This window comes from Dioszegia hungarica (genome assembly GCF_025882075.1).
Source record: "Dioszegia hungarica strain PDD-24b-2 chromosome Unknown MKK02contig_8, whole genome shotgun sequence".
NCBI lineage: Eukaryota > Fungi > Basidiomycota > Tremellomycetes > Tremellales > Bulleribasidiaceae > Dioszegia > Dioszegia hungarica.
This window is the reverse complement of record NW_026515770.1, coordinates 5195797-5214490: the sequence shown is the minus strand read 5'-3', so window position 1 is coordinate 5214490 and position 18694 is coordinate 5195797. Positions and strand designations below refer to the sequence as shown.

General features: G+C 56.9%; 11 protein-coding genes across 11 annotated transcripts; 4 read left to right on the top strand and 7 right to left on the bottom strand.

Annotated features, from left to right (window-relative positions):
* Window positions 1-109: 109 nt before the first annotated feature.
* Window positions 110-1749, bottom strand: MKK02DRAFT_27464 (armadillo-type protein; the record flags this gene model as incomplete). Its single annotated transcript, XM_053087348.1, has 7 exons — window positions 110-332; window positions 378-670; window positions 721-808; window positions 857-1141; window positions 1188-1471; window positions 1521-1586; window positions 1645-1749. The coding sequence occupies 7 exons, from the start codon at window positions 1747-1749 to the stop codon at window positions 110-112; spliced, it is 1344 nt and encodes a 447-aa protein (XP_052946828.1).
* Window positions 1750-1924: 175 nt separating this feature from the next.
* Window positions 1925-3412, top strand: MKK02DRAFT_45760 (DExH-box splicing factor binding site-domain-containing protein; the record flags this gene model as incomplete). The annotated part of the gene is made up of 2 exons (XM_053093600.1): window positions 1925-2178; window positions 2227-3412. The coding sequence occupies 2 exons, from the start codon at window positions 1925-1927 to the stop codon at window positions 3410-3412; spliced, it is 1440 nt and encodes a 479-aa protein (XP_052946827.1).
* Window positions 3413-3520: 108 nt separating this feature from the next.
* On the bottom strand, window positions 3521-4065 carry MKK02DRAFT_45759 (uncharacterized protein; the record flags this gene model as incomplete). Its single annotated transcript, XM_053093599.1, has 5 exons — window positions 3521-3600; window positions 3656-3707; window positions 3758-3909; window positions 3946-3994; window positions 4051-4065. The coding sequence occupies 5 exons, from the start codon at window positions 4063-4065 to the stop codon at window positions 3521-3523; spliced, it is 348 nt and encodes a 115-aa protein (XP_052946826.1).
* Window positions 4066-4609: 544 nt separating this feature from the next.
* MKK02DRAFT_45758 (CRAL-TRIO domain-containing protein) lies at window positions 4610-6075 on the top strand (the record flags this gene model as incomplete). The annotated part of the gene is made up of 8 exons (XM_053093598.1): window positions 4610-4864; window positions 4910-4929; window positions 4983-5031; window positions 5262-5375; window positions 5427-5473; window positions 5525-5585; window positions 5647-5868; window positions 5923-6075. The coding sequence occupies 8 exons, from the start codon at window positions 4610-4612 to the stop codon at window positions 6073-6075; spliced, it is 921 nt and encodes a 306-aa protein (XP_052946825.1).
* A 114-nt stretch (window positions 6076-6189) lies between these two features.
* MKK02DRAFT_45757 (uncharacterized protein) lies at window positions 6190-7118 on the bottom strand (the record flags this gene model as incomplete). The annotated part of the gene is made up of 5 exons (XM_053093597.1): window positions 6190-6420; window positions 6495-6569; window positions 6611-6725; window positions 6790-7033; window positions 7085-7118. 5 exons carry the CDS (start codon window positions 7116-7118, stop codon window positions 6190-6192), a joined length of 699 nt encoding a protein of 232 aa, XP_052946824.1.
* Window positions 7119-7685: 567 nt separating this feature from the next.
* Window positions 7686-8722, top strand: MKK02DRAFT_45756 (uncharacterized protein; the record flags this gene model as incomplete). Its single annotated transcript, XM_053093596.1, has 3 exons — window positions 7686-7948; window positions 7992-8640; window positions 8687-8722. The coding sequence occupies 3 exons, from the start codon at window positions 7686-7688 to the stop codon at window positions 8720-8722; spliced, it is 948 nt and encodes a 315-aa protein (XP_052946823.1).
* Window positions 8723-9241: 519 nt separating this feature from the next.
* On the top strand, window positions 9242-10368 carry MKK02DRAFT_45755 (uncharacterized protein; the record flags this gene model as incomplete). Its single annotated transcript, XM_053093595.1, has 2 exons — window positions 9242-9747; window positions 9804-10368. The coding sequence occupies 2 exons, from the start codon at window positions 9242-9244 to the stop codon at window positions 10366-10368; spliced, it is 1071 nt and encodes a 356-aa protein (XP_052946822.1).
* Window positions 10369-10577: 209 nt separating this feature from the next.
* On the bottom strand, window positions 10578-12185 carry MKK02DRAFT_45754 (polynucleotide kinase 3 phosphatase-domain-containing protein; the record flags this gene model as incomplete). The annotated part of the gene is made up of 6 exons (XM_053093594.1): window positions 10578-11113; window positions 11167-11251; window positions 11298-11546; window positions 11591-12021; window positions 12069-12128; window positions 12179-12185. The coding sequence occupies 6 exons, from the start codon at window positions 12183-12185 to the stop codon at window positions 10578-10580; spliced, it is 1368 nt and encodes a 455-aa protein (XP_052946821.1).
* A 446-nt stretch (window positions 12186-12631) lies between these two features.
* On the bottom strand, window positions 12632-13835 carry MKK02DRAFT_45753 (alpha carbonic anhydrase; the record flags this gene model as incomplete). The annotated part of the gene is made up of 5 exons (XM_053093593.1): window positions 12632-12789; window positions 12841-13531; window positions 13592-13652; window positions 13687-13733; window positions 13782-13835. The coding sequence occupies 5 exons, from the start codon at window positions 13833-13835 to the stop codon at window positions 12632-12634; spliced, it is 1011 nt and encodes a 336-aa protein (XP_052946820.1).
* Window positions 13836-14338: 503 nt separating this feature from the next.
* On the bottom strand, window positions 14339-17066 carry MKK02DRAFT_26789 (uncharacterized protein; the record flags this gene model as incomplete). The annotated part of the gene is made up of 5 exons (XM_053087256.1): window positions 14339-14654; window positions 14704-14811; window positions 14861-16059; window positions 16205-16485; window positions 16550-17066. 5 exons carry the CDS (start codon window positions 17064-17066, stop codon window positions 14339-14341), a joined length of 2421 nt encoding a protein of 806 aa, XP_052946819.1.
* Window positions 17067-17850: 784 nt separating this feature from the next.
* On the bottom strand, window positions 17851-18670 carry MKK02DRAFT_26138 (cytochrome c C1; the record flags this gene model as incomplete). The annotated part of the gene is made up of 3 exons (XM_053087146.1): window positions 17851-17933; window positions 18252-18447; window positions 18623-18670. The coding sequence occupies 3 exons, from the start codon at window positions 18668-18670 to the stop codon at window positions 17851-17853; spliced, it is 327 nt and encodes a 108-aa protein (XP_052946818.1).
* Window positions 18671-18694: the final 24 nt, after the last annotated feature.

The following is an 18694-nucleotide window of genomic DNA, read 5'->3' as shown; positions in this document are numbered from 1 at the left end:
AATGGTCCATATCGAGGAGTTAAGGCAGACAGAGACGCGGTTGCGGATACAATACATGCTGGCCTTGCGTCTAGACATCTCCTACTCTCCCTCACCCGCCCGCCTCAGCTCAAGCATGCAGACTCATCAATCGCTGCACGCTCATCAACGCCCTATACCGCACATCGGCATTATCATGCCCCATGAGCTCAATCATGCGCGTTTTGCCCCCTTGCTCCGCAACCGTCGCCTTCGCCTTGTCGCCCACCGACTTGACGTACTGCCCCACGTCGCTCGCTGCTACAGCAAGCACAAGCGGGTCCTTTGACGTCTTGAGGAGCTCCACCAGACGCCTGTTGCATCAGCTCTTACCAATGTTCGCTTGCCCGGTTACTCACTTGATACCCTTCCCGCTATCCTCCTGTCCCAGTCTCGCTCCATTCTCTTTCCAGAAATCCTCGCTCTCATGCGTCGGACTCCATACCAATTTCCCACTCTCCAACTCGCTCAGGTACTCGTCGTACGTCGTCAACCCCTCCAGGCGCCCCTTGAGCTCGGTAGAGAGGTAGGTCAGGTCGTCCTCTATTTCCTCGTCAGACCATTTACGTTCCTGGAGGGAGGAAACGAGTGCGAGTGTCTTCTGGACGAAGAGGGATGGCAAGTTTTGGGTAGGAGCTTGTGTGAGAAGGTTCTGGTCAGTAAGCTCGAAGTCAAAGCGTCCTGCACGACCACCCAGCTCACTCGTAAAGTCGCGATCACCATCCGGGTTACTTTCTCCTTGACCGAGGCTTTCGCCACAGTTGTGAGAAGCGCTATGATATCGTATTTCCTGCCGCCAGTCAGCTGACCGTCCCAATTGATCGACGCAATAGCTCACCTGTCCATACCTTCCGCCGCCTCCTTCTCGAAACTCAGCATCCACAGACTGCTCAAGCTCCAGTACTGCGCCTGCGGGTTGGCATTCGTCTTGAGCGATTTTAGAAGACCCGAAATGCACTGCTCCTCTGCCCATACCGCGTCTCGGAATTGTTTCCGACCTAGGATGGCGCCGAGAGCCTGAGCTGCGACTTCCCACAGAGGTTGGCGGGTCCCGTTGAGGAGGGTGGAAATAGATTTGAGGAGCGGGGAAATGAGTGTCTGGGGGAAGGGATTGGTGTCGGTTCTGATCGTTCAGCTCGCTGTCACTCAAAACAGAAAGAGGGACATACGCAATGAGGACACCCAATATCCGCAATGATCCGAGAATCGCAAACTCCTCGTCCATACTCAAGCACTTGACGATGGGTCCATACGGATCTTCTGGGTGCTCCACCGTCGATAAAGAGTGGAACAAAGGGATGGTCGTGGTCGGGTCCGAGGTGAGCATGTCGTTAATGGCGACCAAAACCGCCTGGACCGTGTCGACCCGCTGAAGCTTCCGGAGGAGGTTGATGTAGAGGGAGGCGTACTGGGCGCCTTGGGTCGCAAAGGTCGTCGAGCGCTGAGACTGGGGCTGAGGTGTAAGCTACGGCGTTCCATGGAGAGGGGATTTGACAGCTTACCAGTTTGTTGATAGACTTGAGCAGCTGTACCTCATCGCCCGAGACCAGCTTGGCCCGCTGGTAACCCTACACCTATCAGCTCGACCCCCCACGTTGCTATGACGTTTTAGGAGAGGGGACATACCTCCCATGGCACTGGCTTTGAGTTGATCTTGTTGCACTGATCGTCCAAGTACGGCGAGTAGAATGGAGGCGGTAAGAGGGCTGCCTTGGTAGCTGTTTTACTCATAGTGTATAGTGTATGTGCATGTAGATAGTAGAGTGTGAGTTGAATGGTACCCTTGGGTTAGGGAGACGTTTACAGGGGGGCGCAATTAAGGTCAGGCTTGGCTGGTTGAACTGGTCGCCACCCAATCCTTTACACACTCAATTGCCCTTTTTACTTTGTCTCAACAGGACTCGCCATGACGGCCCCTATCTCGTTCACAGTTCGCCCGCCAGCAGCGTCGGCGCCATATCGCCCGTCACCGCTGGCGAATGGCTCGCGGACGAACTCGAGGGCAGGTCCGCCGTCGAGGCGGCTGTTCGAGAATGGCCAGGGGGAGTCGGATGATGAGGACGAGGACGGGCTCGACCGTCGAGTCAAGACGGAAACATCAGACAGGGGAAGGGATGATCAGGGCTCGGGATCTGGCAATGGGCGAGCCTCGGGATCAGGGTACGCTCAACCTTTGCCCAAAACCTCTGTCTTCGCTGATGCTCATAGCGCCCAAAAGTCCTCTGCATCACTCGTCATTCCCGCCTTGCCCAACCGGAACTGGCGCGAGAACAGTAACCGCAATGTGCCGTCCTTCCGTCCCGAGGCGCCCAAACGCGAGGCGAGCGATATGATCACGCACGAGCGGATAGGTGATGGACCGGCCAAAGTCGGCCTGGAGCGGTTCGGGAAGAAGAGGGAGGCGGACGCGGATGAGAAGGACGAGGACGGGGACGTCAAGATGGAGGTGAAGCTAGAGGAGGGAGTAGCTACACCTTCAGGTGGAGCGTCCACCCAGGATGAGCCTCAAGTCAAGAAGGAGCCTCTCTCGCTCGAGGAGCAAGCTCTTCAAGAGATCCTCGCGGGCGAGGTCAAACAGGAAACGGCGGAGGACCGAGCCCAGCGCGAACTCGTCATCGCGATGCAGGACAACCGGGGCCGAGTCATGTCGGAGACGGAAGCGCTTCAACAGGCCATCAAAACCCTGCCGGCCGAATCGACCCTCGAGGACTTTGAGGCGGTACCCATCTCGGCCTTCGGCATCGCCGCTTTGCGCGGAATGGGCTGGGACCCCAAGTCGACCGAAAACGTCAAGGCGAGGGAGGTGCAGCGGCGCCCGCAGTTGCTCGGCCTGGGAGCTACGCCCATGGCGGTGGATATGCCGTCCGGGAGCGGGAAGAGCCGGAAAGAGCTAGAGAGGGAGAAGGAGAAGCGGGAGAAGAAGAAGAGTAGGGATGAAAAGACGGGAAGGGGGTTCTCTGCTGCGAGCCTGCTCCAGAAGATCCCGAATGGGAGCGGTTCGTCCACGCCGGTCATCGGGAGTAGAGCCGGGAGCATCGAGACGGGCACCGATAGCGATGGGAGCCGGCGGCGGCGGAGGGAGGACGAGGCGTCGTCAGGAAGGGAGAGTAAGAGGCGGGACGATAGAGATAGAGACGGGGACAGGTATGAAACTGAAGCAGAGCGGGCGAGACGGAAAGCGAGAGAGCGGGATGGTGGCGGGGATCGCTATGAGACGGAGGAGGAGCGGGCGAGGCGGAAAGCCAAAGAGAGGGAAAGGAATGGGAACGGTGACAAGTATGAGAGGTCAGACCGGGATAGGGATAGGCGGGATAGAGATAATGGACGAGATAGGCGAGATAGGGATAGCAAGGATAGGGATGGCGATAGGGAGAGACGCCGCGAGCGATACTAAGCGGTTCATAAGTAGATAGACACTGTAACCAGGTAACATGTATCTTTGTAAATCTGTACCAGCTCGCGGGTCACCATACATCAAGAAGACTCTATGTTTTCTGCATGCTCAGTGGAATCGATCCAGCACGTTGAAGCGCTTCAACGACAGCTCCCCCTCAATCAGCTCATCCAGTCTCGCTGCAAACGCTACGCCATGAGCCGTTCGCTCGTAACATGTCAACCTGAAGCGGAGACAGCTCACCCATAAAGTTCTTTCCACGCTTGTGCTCCTCGAACGCCTCGTCAGACTCATACTGCCGCCATCAGTACGTTCCGCTGCGATCCAAGAGAACAAGTCACGCACCTCCTCCCAAATCATGATCCGTCTGGGGTCGTCCTGAGCCTGGGAGAACTGATACTGAAGGCATCCGCGTTCCTGCCTCGAGTCCTCCACGATCGGCAGGATGGCAGACGGGTCAGCGCAGTTACAGGGGCGGCTCTTCGGGACAAGGAGAGCTAGCTCTTGTGTCGCTGGTTAGAGTCCAGATATACCTTTGATGATCTCCTCAGTCTTCCCTTCGGCAGCAAGCATGGTAGCGACCTGAGACCGTCAGCTGATCCGAGTGGGCTCTGGTCGGTGAGGCGGAGGACACGAACAAGGATGAAAGACATAGTGCTGGTGATATCCTGTACGGCTGAAATAGGTAGGATATGTATGATAGGCTGATGGGATTCCTCTGAGATAGCTAGAGCAGGCAGCTTGTCAGCTGTCGGAGCTAGAAGGGTCTTCGGCGCTGGCAGACGCAAGCTGGCTCCGGACTGTTCGGCCTCGGGCATCCCCGATCTCCGCGGGGAGTCTTCTGGGCTACTTTCAGCTGCTTGTTCACAAGACACCATCATCAAGAGCCTCTGTTGTGCGAGCTCGTAGCTGGGGGGCTGTCCAACCACGACCAGATCAGAGTCTTCTTGCGGTCAAGGACGCTCTAAGATGTCGGCTCGACGCGACCTGCAGCCAGAACACATTCGCACGGACTGGACCATGTCTTTACGGCATGCACATGCAGAGCTACGTCATCACGTACGTCGGAGGCTGATATCAGCGATTCAAGCCAAAAAGTCCCCACCTCCTCCCCCATTCACCTTGTACATACACTCCTACTGACCCATACCGCCTACGCGCCCGCCGAGAAGACAGCGCATTCCGATGGTAGCCATAATGAAGAGTCGAGCGAGCACCCCGAAGGTGTCACAACCTATCGACATTGTGTCGTATTTGACGCCGCCCGCGAATAGGCCGAATATCAAGCTACCTCGCTTGCCGGCCGAATATGAGCCGCAGCTGCAGAGCTTGCAGTCGCACTTTAATGACCATGATTTGAAGCTTGATGTGAAGGAGACGACGGGGTATGAGGAAGCTGGCGCGCCCGAGGTGGAGAAGCGGGGACTGGACGAGAGGGAGATGATGTATTTGGTGAGTCGTCCAGCGGCGCGTACAGGTGTATAGCTCACCTCTCAGTCGCGAGAGACATTTGTACGGTGAGCTGAGTGATGATGTGTCACTGTTTAGAATGAAGAAGCTGACTGAGCAGGTACCTGCTGGGTGAGGCTTTCTCCTATCAATCGATTCCGCAGCAAGCTGTGCCGAAGCCCATCAAGACGCCCCGTGCACTACGCCATATACACTTGACTGACAAATATAGCCACTCGAGGTGATCTGCAGACAACGATAACGCGACTGGAGCAGTCCATTGTCTGGCGCCGGACAGAGCAGATCGAAGATGTAGAGGCTCTAGCCGAGCGGTACAAGTATCAGGCGAGCTTGACTTCACACTCTGAACACGTGCTGCGCGGATAGCTGACTAGGCCAGAATCGTACAGGCAAAGGTATCGTCCTCGGCTTTACACCAGACTCTCAACCTATTGTGTACTCGTTTATCAACCGGAATCCTACACCGGTCAATGAGCGTCGAGGGGTAGATACGGTGCGTCCCGCTATCCAGCTTGGAAAGCTTGGCTGTGACTGACGAGGGCAGACCTTCATGATAGAAAGAGCTACTGATCTGATGGTCGACGGTGTCAGGTATGTTCACTCCTAGCCGCCTGACATCGCAGAACGGTACTGACGCGGTAGCGAGTGCCTAGTCATCTTCCAATACGGCGGAGAGAAACTTGGCGAGTCCTCGACACTGAGTGTGAGTCTTCCACGTTTCGACTGGCAACGTATCGATGACGAGTCGCGCTGACATCCTACAGACCACCCGAGACATGCTCAACATCATCTCGTCACACTACCCTCACAAATTCTCCTTATCAGCTTTCCAGGGCATGCCATGGCTCGTCCGGACAGCCACAAACGTCGTTTGGCCTTTCGTCGACATCGGCCTGAGAGAAAGGGTCAAGTATGACAAGGACTTAGTAGGAGATGGGGATGTCGTAAAGGAGGTGCTACTGAAGCAATGCGGAGGGGGTCTTGATGTAGGTCACCTATATCTGTCGCAACGGTAGCGGGTCTCGGAGCTGACTGTTCAGTACACGTATGATCACGAGCAGTATTGGGACACCTTGATCAGGGTGTGCATGGAGCGCCGGAAGGATGCGCTGGAGAGATGGCGGGCTTTAGGGGAGAAGCGGACGGGGAGGGAGGAGAAGCTGTTCAAGGTCAGGCCAGGGGTTCACGCTTGACATTTATGATCTATTAATCTAGCTTGTAGACCACGATCACATATCGCCATACAGACTGCGCGGGCTGATGTTCCAGCTACTCATGGTCTGCGAGACATTCTGCATGCCACACCACTAAATGTCCCTTTGTGCAATCTTTGCCGCCGGAATGGCCTTGACCAAACTCCCATTCCCGATCCATCCCTCTTCCATCTTCAGATCCCAACCCCAATCTTCGGTGGCCATTCTGACTGTCGCGTACCCTAAATCCGCTGCGCTGATGACCATCGATAGCCACAGCACGCCAAATATCGCGCCCATCGTGCGGAGAGCTGTCGCCGTCAAGATACCCATATGGGCGCTGTGCTGCTTTGATCAGCTCCATCTCTAGACTTTATATGAGGGGCCTCTGCCTGATTTCGATCCAGCCGAAAGCTCACCTCGGCGGTAGGTATGATTCTTCCAGGGCTGATCGAGACCGTCATGAAGCTTTCGGTCTCTGCCAATTGCAGAGCCTTCTCGGTTCGCACTATCACCTCTCTAAGTGGTTGCGAACCTTCTCCGACAAGCCTGCCCCTCCGCCGGATATAAAGATGAATTTGAAGGGCTTGTCGGCCGTCCCAAGGGCTGAGAGGGCTTTGCCAAAGTTGAGGGTGTAGTCGTGCGTAACCCTTCCCCATCAGCGCTCTGAGTGCGTACGAAAGACCCTTGACGATAACGATAAGAGATACTCACTTGACATACTCCTCCTTTGACATCTTGGCCTGATTGCCGGCCAGAGCCCATATAATTGCACTGTGCCCTCTCAGACGCTCGACAAGCTCAGGAGAGCATGTATCGAACCCGGACGGGTAGTCGGCGGAGGGCAGAAGGATGACGGCTAGTTTTGAGTGGGAAATTGGGACGGGACGTCGAGAGAGGACGGTCACTTCGCTGACTTGTGGGCAAGCCAGCGCGGCTGCAAGGATACCTGAGCCGGCTATACTGTCAGTCGGGAGCGTCGGGATATGAGGGCAGATTTTGGACTCACCATTGCCAGTCGCCCCGGTGATGATGAGCTTCATGTTTGGGCGGACTTCGGACGGTGCGGATTGTCATGTCATAATGCCCTCCTTGCTTACCACTGGCTGTGTATGGGTGCCAGGACGTACACATATATGATCAGAGTGAATGCTTTTAAGGCAGGATGACCGACGGGCAGAGTCAGAGCCAAAGGAGTGTGCCTGTCAGCAGCCGAACGGACGCTTGGTCAGCGGATGAGCGGCCGGCAGCCGGCGCCGGCGGCCACCCCATCCTTCCAAGGTTAACGTTCAGTAAGCTCAGTATCAGTGTCAGCCAGTATCTCGACACGCTATCTATAGATTCCAGGTGGACGCTGATGTCTGCCCTCCGAGCTTCACCGCGCACAGCGCAACATCGGTATCGTGCGACGATGTGGACAAGGAAGATAGATGCCCGATCTTGGCTCCAATCGGGAGTCATTCGGGAGTTGTTCGGGGGAAAAAGTCGGCGATTTACGGCAATACAGAAAACCAGTCGCGTTTGCGATGTGATCACTCCGCATTCCTCGTTGGACGCGTCGAGTTGATTTTGATTTTAGACGCGTCACTCCTCCTGCATTACACCACAACATGGCCGCTTCCGCAGCCCGCAAGCGCGCTTCCGATATCGTATCTACCTCTGATGCTCGGGGGGAGCTGTCTGACGATAGCTCCAGCTCGAGCTCAAGCAGTAAGAAGCAGAAAGGCGTACCAGACGTCCAAGGAGTAGTCCCCCTTGAACAGCCTCCGCGAGAGGGGCCCTGGCTCTTCAGTGATCCCACTGCGAATTTCTCTATCTTCTCCTACGGAGGTACAGAGTTCAGGATACACGTGTACCAGCTTCTCGCTGCAAGGTGGGTCACTACTCGACTGGCAGGAATAAGCTGATCCATACAGCCCGTACTTCCGAGCTCTTGATGCGGCAGGGGAATTGAGAAGCCCCTATTACCTTGGGGCCGAGTCTCCCCAGACCGTCGAAGACCTCCTTACACTCATCGTCCGTCATCCTCTCCGTTTAGGCTCCCCTCCCCTCCATCCCAACGACAACACGCCCCTACACGACTCCCCCGTCTATTGGCCGATCAACAATGCGCTCATCGGGCGCGTGTCCAGAGTGGTCCGCCTCTGTAAGATGCTCGACTGCCGCTGCATCATGGAGCAGATCACCGCCCAGCTTCGCGACGCATATCGGCTGCCCGGCTACGATGCCTTGTCCGTCTTCCTCACCGCCGCTATGGTCCTCGACGACGCCGAGACCTGCCGGCGCGTCCTCCCCGCAGCGGCAGCCAAGAACTGGCCCATGCAACGTCGCATGTCCAGCGAGCTGACCCTCTCGCTGGAGAAGCCCTTCCCTATCTTTGACGGTCAGCCGAGTCATAGCCAGCTGGACGTCCGAGCTATGCCGCTGTACATGCTGGGCGGTCTGCCACCCAAGTACATTGCAGCTCTAGGGAGGGCGTTCCTGCTTCGGTCTACAAACAAGAATGGGACGGAGAACTGGGTCAAAGTAGCGGAAGAGTTCTACAAGCTGGTGACTGCGCAATCGGTATGTCTGCCTTTGTCAACCTCGCAGATTACGCTGATATTGCCAGCCACGTCAAAACGATGGGCCACCCGGTTTAAGCTAGGTCTCGCGAAATATGAGCCGCTAGCAGTGAGTCGCAGTGTGACTTAGCAAATCTTAGCTGCCTTCCAGTGACTGACCACCTAGCGATGTACATGCGGACGATAGTAGGCCATCTCGGTGACCCGTCAGTGGGTGGGGGCTTGAATTCCACTTTCATGAGGGATCCAGGTCCTGAGGAGGGCCGATATGTAGCTTTTTCATAATCTTCTGCCATGCTTAGTACATCGCCATCGAGATTGGCACAGAGTGCCAGCCCAGTTGTACACGGCGCTGCGGCACGGCCTCGTCATCAGGCCATCACAGACGCACCTTTGCATGGTCCGCGCATAGGCTGAGTCCTCATTCCTCCATAAAACTTTGTCGCACCGAGAATTACGAAATCCCAAAGCCGGATGCGGACCGATCGCGACCGGATTAGTGGACTGAGAAGGGTCCCAAGGTTTGCTATTGTCCAGTATTCTTGTCGCCTTCTAGGTTCACCTGTCATCCTCCGCTCATCCTCTCACCAACTTACGCCTCCATGTCTGACGTCAAACCACAAGTCGAGAGGCCAGCGGCGGTGACGCCTGTCAGGCGACCTCGGTCTGCGAGCGCGTCCTTATCGCCAGAGGCAGACGCGGACGCGCATCATGTCAAGAGGGAGCGTCACCAGTCTATCGGTCGCGAAGAGATAAACCAGCTAGCAATGGCACTTCGTGCGCCACTCGTGGAGATGCCTGCTCGGCCGGTCCCGGCTTGGTTCGCGGCGAACGCACTGAGACATGCTGAGGCAGCTGGTCCAGCTCCGCCTCGGATCGTGGCAGCCGTACCAGGACCGGCTCAGGCAGCTGAGCCTGCTCCAGCGCCGGCTACTGCTGTCGTGGCCCCAGGCGTACCAGCGGTCGAGGCCGTGCTAGCGGTCGAGGGCGAGGAGGAACCGCATCGGGAGGTGTCTCTGATCTACAATGATCCCACGGCCGACTTTGAGCTTATCAGTCGAGAGGGCCTGTCCATACGGATCCACGAGTTCTATCTCCTCGCAAATAGGTAAACTATCCTCCGCGAGGCTGTGCGAGGTATTTGGATCTGGCTGATAAGTTTAGTCCCTACTTCCGGAGACTCAAAGCTCAAGGAACCCTGGTCTCACCACATCACATGCCCCTCGACAACTCGGAAGCCATTGAGGAATGGCTATCCCTCGTCACCCGTCGCCCGTTCGCTTGGCAATACGACGAAACGCTCAAATACCACATCGGCCGGCTGGTCGCCACTTGCAGACGCCTCGAGTGCGACTATCTCGTCGAGACCATCACCAATATACTGCGGCGGGAAGTCAACAAGCCAGGAAGGGGCGGTATGAAGGCATTGAAGGTGTTTATGATCGGCGCGATCGCTCTTGACGATCCTGAGCTCTGTCGCAGAGCGATCGCGGCGGTCGGAGGGCAGAAGTGGGAGGCGGTAGGCGCGACGGGGTCGGTCCTGATGCTTGGCGTAGAGGGGCGTAGTGTGCTGGACATCACGGCCATGCCGGCGTCGATGTTGGGCGATATACCTCCTCGGTATCTGGCGGGATTAGGAAGGGCGTTCAAGGTCTGGGATCCAACGAAGGATCAGAATTTGATTTGGATAGATGTGGCGAAGGAGTTCTACAAATTGATGCGGCTATGATGGGTGAGTCCTTTCTCTGTCGAGGAGACCTGGGCTGACCACTCAGATCAGACTGCTAGGTACAAGTCCGCGGACGAATGGTTCCTGGGAGATGTCTTGGGTATTATTGCTTAATTAGGACGACTTAATGACGTACATAGGCAGGTTTGTACAGTATCTATAAGCGGATACAGACATCGCACGGCTCCGAGAGACTGCTGCCATACATATCACTTCGTCTGAAGCATGTACATATCCCACAAGCGCCTCTGCTCCTCCGTCCCTTCCCACACAAAGTTGACGCCTCTCACCTCGTCGAACCCCTCGTCTACATGCGGCGCCTGGTAGTCGTTTTTGTACCCCCAGAAAGCCGAGGCAGGGAGGAGCGTCCGCTCCGGCTCATCCTTGGGCGCATAGACCGCTCGATACATATTGTTATGGCGGGCGAGCTCTATCGGGCAGAGAAAGTGGAAAAGGCGGATCGGGACTTTGAGTGTTTCTGCGAGAGTGACCCAGTATGCCCGGGTGGCAGCGTTCCGGTTCGTGTTGTCGACGACGACGGACTTGCCGCTTTTGACCAAGAGCTCAGCACGCGCGATGCACCGGTCCCTGGTCTTGAGTATATCCTGGTTGACATGCTCGTACCCCTTCGGCAAGAAGTTGCGACGGAAGAAGGACGTCTTGCCGGATGCAGGTGACCCTACGAAGACGGCTATCTCGGTTTCCGTACGAGTGATCGGGGTATGCGAGGGAACAATTGCCGGGACTGTCCTTGTGGATCAGCTACATTCACTCGCGGTAGGCTAGGTAATGACCCACGGTTGGCTAGACCACCCAGAAGGGAAGGGCGGAATCCGACAGGCGGTTCAGGAAAAGGCGGTCTGGCATCACCAAGAAAGTGCTCCTGCAAGATCAGCTTTGCGTACATCGAGGGCCTCAACCTGGCTTACCTCTGGCGTCACAAATCTGACCCCTACATTCACTGCGAATTGCAGATCCGTATTGCTGTGATCTGCTCTTCTGCCTTTCCCAGCGACCCGTCCCGCCGCGTCCCCGACGAAGACTGAGCTGGCTAAATCGATCTCATACCCCTTCTCTCGGTAGAGCTGCTCGACGACCTGATACATCCCGATATTCGGCTTGCGGTAAACGTCGGTCTTAGAGAGGCCTGCCAAGATGCGCAGAGGGACATCGGGTATCTGCAATCAGCTTGAATGGCGCACGTCCGAGCAGCTCGGCTCACCTTGGCAGCTATGAGGGGGACTTTGGCCTTCCATTCCGACCTTATCTTCTCCCTGGAGTCTCCTTGATTACTGATCACTATCAAGTGCTTCCCCTCGTCCACCTCCTGCTTCAGCCGCTTTGGCACCGAGGGATGCCACCACGCCCAGTCATCCCGGCCGTTGGGGTACGTGTTGGTCCCTTTGGTCTTGATGAGTGTGCCGTCCAGGTCATAGAAGATCACTGAGATCTTTTTGGAGGTAGAGGTGGACGAGCTGGATTCGGCCTCGACCGGTATGCCCTGAGCGGGATTGGGTGCCGAGCTAGAGGTTGAGGCAGTGGATGAGGGGTAGTTGAAGGGATCGTTGTGCAGGAAGTGGACAAGAGTAGGTGGAGATTGCTGGAAATTACCCAGCGTCTTGGCTCCGCCGGTAAAGAACGAGTGTACGGCGACTTGGGGGTTCAGCTATGCTCGCTGGGGTGTGAGGAGATGAGCTCACGCTTCTTCGCTTCGGAAGGGCCGGCTCCACTACTCGACGCTGCGGACTTTCGCTTCGTTCCTGCCTAGTCAGATTCCCTCCTTCCAGCCTTCTCTCTGGACTGAGCTCACCACTCATATTGTATCCGCCATGGCTCTGTGTAGGTGGTGGAAGATGAAGACGAGAAGGGCTGGCCGGCTCGCGTCGATCAGCCGCCTCAACATTCCTTGCGCACGGGCATCGCGCTGGTGAGAGTGGCGGTGGAGGTCAAGATGGCGAGGCGGTGGCCAAGAGTGACGCAGAGGACGGCACGATGGTACAACGCGCAGGGATGCCAGCCAGGCTAGCGGGAGGAAAGAGACAGAAGTGAATTGCCTGGAGGGATCCTACCAAGGGCTATATCCGGAGCCAAGCTGATGAGGACATCGTTTGACCTCGCTTGATTGGGATCTCGTCGAGGTGGCTGATCTACCTGCTACGGCCTGCGAGAGGCATCGTTGAGAGCTATACATGCCCTCTGCATATTTCTCACTACTTTACTACTATTCTCATGCCCCCCATGAGACATCACCCTTTGTGACCCTCTACACGTTGATCTGATGCTGCCAGACTTCCTGGATCTGGCGGGAGGAGAATTTGCTCGCGTCGAGGATCCGGCGCATCTGGTCGACGCTAGTGTAGAGCACTTGGCGAGCGACGAAGAAGCGCAGACCCTCGTTACAGGGCGGAGTTGTTAGGCTCCCTTAACGATCAGCAGATGCCCCAAGACGATGCGGCAGATGAAACGCCTCACCCCGGTAAGTCCAGAATTCGCTAAAGTTCGCCACCTCCTTCACCGCCATCATCGGGCTCATGGACGCCTCGACCGTCTTATTGACGTCCCGGAATGAGATGGGCGGCGGTATCTGGCTGAACCATGCGGACGCTGAATTGCCAGGCGCGATTCGGATAGACAGTACAGCGCGAGGCGTACCGGCCGTGTCGGCATGGACGAGGTGCATTTCCGCCTTGGAGTGGACGCCATCGACGGTATGGTCGCTCGGCGCGTGGATGTGCCAGCCGATCAGGAAGACCGACTCGTTCTTGCCGTTCTCCTCGAAGGAGAATGAGGGGAGACTGGTGAAGTTGCCCTCGGCGCGCGCGTAGTTCATTGCGGGTCCGAAGCCCCAGTTGCTCATGGTTCCGGCGGCGTTGATGTCGTATCCCGCAAAGTTGGGAAGGTGGTTGTACGCGAGACCTTGATCGACCCGAAGAGGGATGGGAGCTTGCATGGTGCCGTGCTGGCAGGTGGCGAACTCGGGCGAGAGACGCCCCCAGTCGTGGCTGAGGTCATAGTCCCAGGTGATACCGTTGGTTTCGCCCGCGCGCTTTCGACCGGCGGAGTGGTAGTTGTGCTCAGCACAGGCGAGAGCGGAAGTGATGAGGACGGAGGAGATGACGATGGTATTGCAGATCATGGTGTGAGAGGTAAACAGGGATGAAAGCTGCCGGATCAGCCTAAGCCTTTGAGGAAGGAGGACACCGATACGCAGGAAAAAGCTCACCAAAGCTGGGGGTCGCAGACCGAGAGGTTTGGTAGGTTTGGTAGATAAAATAAGGAGATAACTGATCGTCAGGCACCGCTCAGCAGTTGACTTACCAAGCGGACCAGCCGAGGAGTTGAGACCTGCTCTGACAGAAGAAGGTCTGGTATGGGATTAGCTGCGTCGAGACCAGGAATAGTAGATCACTCACAAGAATACCGCCTGGAGAGAGAAGATAGAGATGCGATGCTACAGGTAGACTCATACGGCTTCTATTTATACATACTGCCACCTCATGCGAAGCCATACTAGACCGCCGCCGTCGCGCCAAGCGACCTGACCACCATTGCCAAGGCCAGTTGCTTGACGACGGTAGCTGGTTTGCCACTCTGAAATGGGTCTCTAGGCTTATCGCCTGTCTTTGCCTCTCGACATCACTGATGCTCGTCAATAGTGTCGACGCCAAGCGAAGGCGATAGCTATTCTCGGACCAGAGAGGCACGGCACACATTGAAGCAAAGTCGAGGGGTATCGAAGAATCTGCCACTTGCCAACTCCTCATTCCTCGCTCATCGTGCCTGAAGTGCGTGTCCTTACTGCGTCAATTACCGTCCATATATCTACGTGATCCGCGAGCCCGTATGGTACATCATGGCTCGCATAGTAGGTGCCAAGAATGCATATATACATGCCCTATGCCCGCATCTAAGATCTTCACCCATAACCCTTCTCCCCACAATCCCCAACTTCGCCCCTCTTGTCACCACCTCAATCCCTGTCTTCCCTCTTGTTCCCTCTCTCCCAGCTCAACCACTCCCCATACATGTTCGGCCTCTCCTGCCGCAAATACCCTTCAAACGTCCGCTTCATCACCGCCGACCAACTCAGATCCACCTCGTCGTCCATATCTGCCCGAGTGGACACGTCAGGGCTGTCCCCTACTGCCGTGAGTCCCGCCTCCGACTCGGAGTCACCAGCTGCGAGCCGGGCGGCAGCGCGCTGAGCATCGCGGAGGGCCTTTTCGCCCTTGATGAACCGAGGGCCGAGGTCAGGGAAGTTGCGAGATTTGTCGAAGGGGAGCCACCTGAAGATCAGCTACTGCTCATGAACAGACGACAGATGGACAGAATTACCAGAAATTGTGGAAGTGGTACGAGAAGGCCCCGCGGAAGAAGCCGTCGAAGCCCAGCTGTTGTGGTCCAGCAGTATCCATCCGGTCATTCGAGAAGAAGACGGAGAATCTGAACCAGTCAGCATCATGCCCCACCCCGCACGCAGCAGCTGACTCACTCTGGGAAGTATGGGAAAGGCGGCCGCTCCCTCTGATACCTCTCCATATTCAACCACGCCGGATCAAACAGCGCATCCGGTATCCGGAAAAGCAGCTTATCCAGCCCCGCATCCTTCAGGTACTTGCTAACCGTCATCGGGTGGAAGTCCATCCCATTCTCCAGGGCCGTCTTGAAGAGGAACGTGCCCAACGCACTCCCCTTGTGCAGCTTCAACACCGCCGTATTGTACTTTTGGTGCCATGACCACCGGTACGCAAATTGCCCGCGATAATTCCACAACTCTTCCCAGTCGCGCAGGAAGATTGTATCCGCGTCGAGGTAGATACCGCCGTATCGATGCGTCAGGACGAATCGGGCCATATCCGACAGAATGACGGAGAGACGGTCATAGTCTGATTCCGAGGTCGATCCGACCTTCTCAAAGAGCCCATCCTTCTTTTTACGAGGGACAGGAGCTTCGGTAGTCTCGACCGCCTCGACCACGTCGCCCATATTGGGCTCGTCCGCCGGAGCAGGAGCAGCCGTCGTCTGCTGAGCGGGCGCAGCGGGCTTGTAGGTGTTTCCGCCCGAGTTGAAGATGGGCATCGTCCGCCAGTGATCCCGGAGCTCGTCGACCCCGTCAAGCTGTTCCGTAGTGTTCCACATTTTGAACTTGACGACGTCCAGGAAGCGTTCATGCAGGAACGGCGCGGACCATGGGTTGGTTGCGAGCTGTTCGTACATTTCCCGCTTGGCCGAGGGGTTGGGTACCGCCGCCGCTGGGCCCGGGTTGATCCAAACCCAGAATTGCGGTCGGCATGCCTTCCGGATGGTATCCGACCCGCTGGCGATATCCGAATCGAGACCGAGGTTCTGAGTGAAGAGGAAGGACATGACCGCCATGTAGGGTTTGTCGGAGAAAGGTCCCGCCCAGAACATGTGGAATACCCGTGGCCGGTCGGGGTCACAGGGCGTTGTGGAGGATATGGAGGTGGGGAGGGGTAGGAGAGGGTTGAGGGTGAGGGGTGTTCGGGAGAGGGAATGGTCGCGGGAGTGGGAGGGTGTGAGACGTGGTGTCCAATTCTTCAAGTCGTGCGTCGGAGGGGATGTTTCGTAGTACATTTGCTTGAATGTGCTGAGGTAGTTGCCGCGGCGGACTCGACGGCCATTGTCTAGTCCACCGCCGACTCGAAGGAATTCAAGGCAGTCTCGGACGTACTGTACCGTCAGCAAGTACTCACCCGGAAAATGCGCATTGGCCCCTCTCTCTCATCCCGAGCAGATCGGCCCCGGGACGGCCAAAAGCTATTCGCCTCATCCCCCATCTTCTATCCCTATATAACCCTCAGATGCGCCGACTCACCTTGTAGGTCCCGAAATCACACCGTTCCAGCATAGTGTCCAGGTCCATCACCAGCCCCGGCAGCGGTCTCGCTGGATACCCATGTACCGCCTCTCCGCCTTCCCACGCCGCCACAAATGTCCGTTCTGGTCCTGATCCGACAAGATGCCCTTCAGGCGCTTGAGATGTGCGCTGATGGTGCGCGAGGAGGGGTGAGGAGGTGTCGTTTGTCGTAGAAGGAGCGAGGGAATATGGGACGGAGGGGTTGGTGAGGGCTGACAAGAGGGGTAGATGGTCCGGCGCTGATATATCAGCTTTAGACCCGACCACCCTGCGGCCGCGACGAGGCTAGCAGCTGAGACTCACGTTGCTGTATACTGGGATGATGCCCGCTTAATACCTCCCATTCCCATATCGCAGCGACCTCCTCATGCGTCAGGACCAGTGAGTCTGGTTCCGAGAATGGCGGAGACCACCCTCCTCCTCCGCCCGGTCTTCTCCTAAATCCCAGCAATAGCACCAGTACGCCTAGCAGCAACAAGAACGCCAGTAACGCCCGTATTGGCCTGGAAGGGTGTACGAGCCGCGCATACAACCTCGGGGGGATGGGCAGGCATACGCGGACATACCGCGTCTGCCGCGTCCGCTTCTCGTGGTAGTCGTACCGTGATGATCCGGCCGTACCATTCTCGTCCGCCGAAGTCCGGAATGGTATGCGAGGAATGGGGAGGTAGACGGTGGTGAATAGGCCCGAGGTGGAGGTCGAGCCTGATGCGGGGTGAAAGCGCTTCTCGTCGGCGCCGGAGAACATGGGTAAGGGCGACCGACGACCTTTTGGGGTGAAGGGTGGGGTATGGCGCTTGGTCTGACCGAAGAGCGACATGCTGTGGGACGCCCGTTGCGTGACTTGGCGAAGATAAGAAGGTTTGGAGGGAAGCTAGTCTGGCCTCCTGGTCGAGTGGGCGCGCAGAGACGCGGAGGAGCGCGAGTACTTTTCCGCTGATAGAAGGACGCGCAATGCCGAAGCTACTCCTTGCGCGCTGTGTGCCTTTGGCAACGCCGCCGGTCAGGCAAAGCCGCAAATGGGTTCGTGATTTTTCGCCCACTTGGCAAAAGCCCGTCGCGACGAGATCTCCGGCGAGACTGATGGCAATTCTAGCGAGCCGCTATCGTTCGTACCGGCTAGAGCTGGTACCTGCCTTTAGGCTGCTGTAGCTTGAGCGATGGAGCGTGAGATGCGCAGAGGGATGCAAGTGCTGGGCGAGAAAGTCGACTGCAACGACGACAATCTCAGCGCACGGAATGAAGCTTGCTGCGGAATGCTGGCCGGAAGCGGCCATCGCCGCGCTCATGTCGATTCAGCTGGTATGAACGCATGCTGGATGCCAGAGCTGGCCGATACTATAAAGTATGGTAGATCCAGGATGAGGGAAGCGACGAGACTGGTCAAGCAGGTGGAGCGGTGAGGCTAGATGCATATGCTAAGTAACGGACATCCTGGTAGCTCGTATATTGACCCGCACGCCCGTCTACCCATCTATCGACATGTCGTCGTGTCAAGTTTACTTGGTCTGAAACAATCAGCTGAGTCCTCGGGTGCACTATGCGAAGCGAGGATAGAGGGACCGCGGAAAGTGGAATTGGAAGAATGGTGTGAATTGAAAAGATTAACTTACCTCCTTCTCGAGGTAGGTGATCAGGTCGTTCCTGTCCTTGGCCTTCTTGAGACCAGCGAACGCCATCTTGGTACCTGAAGAGTCAGCAAGGTGCTTCGCAGCGCTCAGTCTTCGCCACCTCGACCCCGCTTTCCCGTTCTGACGCTCTCGTGTTCCGGCAAGTGCGGACCGACACGATCGCCGATGTCCTCCTCGAACGAGTCCTCGCCCGATTTATCAAAGGGCCGACGCGAGCAAGACGGCTCGGCGCATGCGCCTTGCCATTTTGCACTACTCTCGGCGAAGGCGAACCTTCGATGGGCCCACAGGCAGTAACGCCAACCCATGTCCGCCTCCCTCTGACAATTCCTCCCCAGTCGCACCAGCACACCCAGCTTCGGACGTTGACTCACCGGGAATGTACTTCTTCGGGTTCTCGAGGTACTCGAACAAGGTGTCGTTGTCCCAGTGAACACCCTTGTTCACGTTGGCGGCAGTGTATGAGAAGCCCTCGACCTGACCGGACTGACGGCCGAACAGACCGTGAAGGTTGGGCCCGACCTTGTTGGGCTCGCCCTTACCGAGGGTGTGGCACTGGGCACACCGGGTCTGATTATATCAGCTTTGTGCTCCGCATCGGCTTCAGGCTGCGTCGCGCAGGTCTAGCAGTTCTCGCCGAGATCGAAGTGCGCCCGAGGGCAGATATGGCCGGATTGATCTTGCGCAATCGCAGATTCGACATCGATTGTAGATGCGATGGGGACATGGAGGACCGTTAACCCACCTTGAAGATACCCGCACCCTTTCCGGCATCACCTATACCAGTCAGCATCGCCGCGCCACCTCATCGAAATTG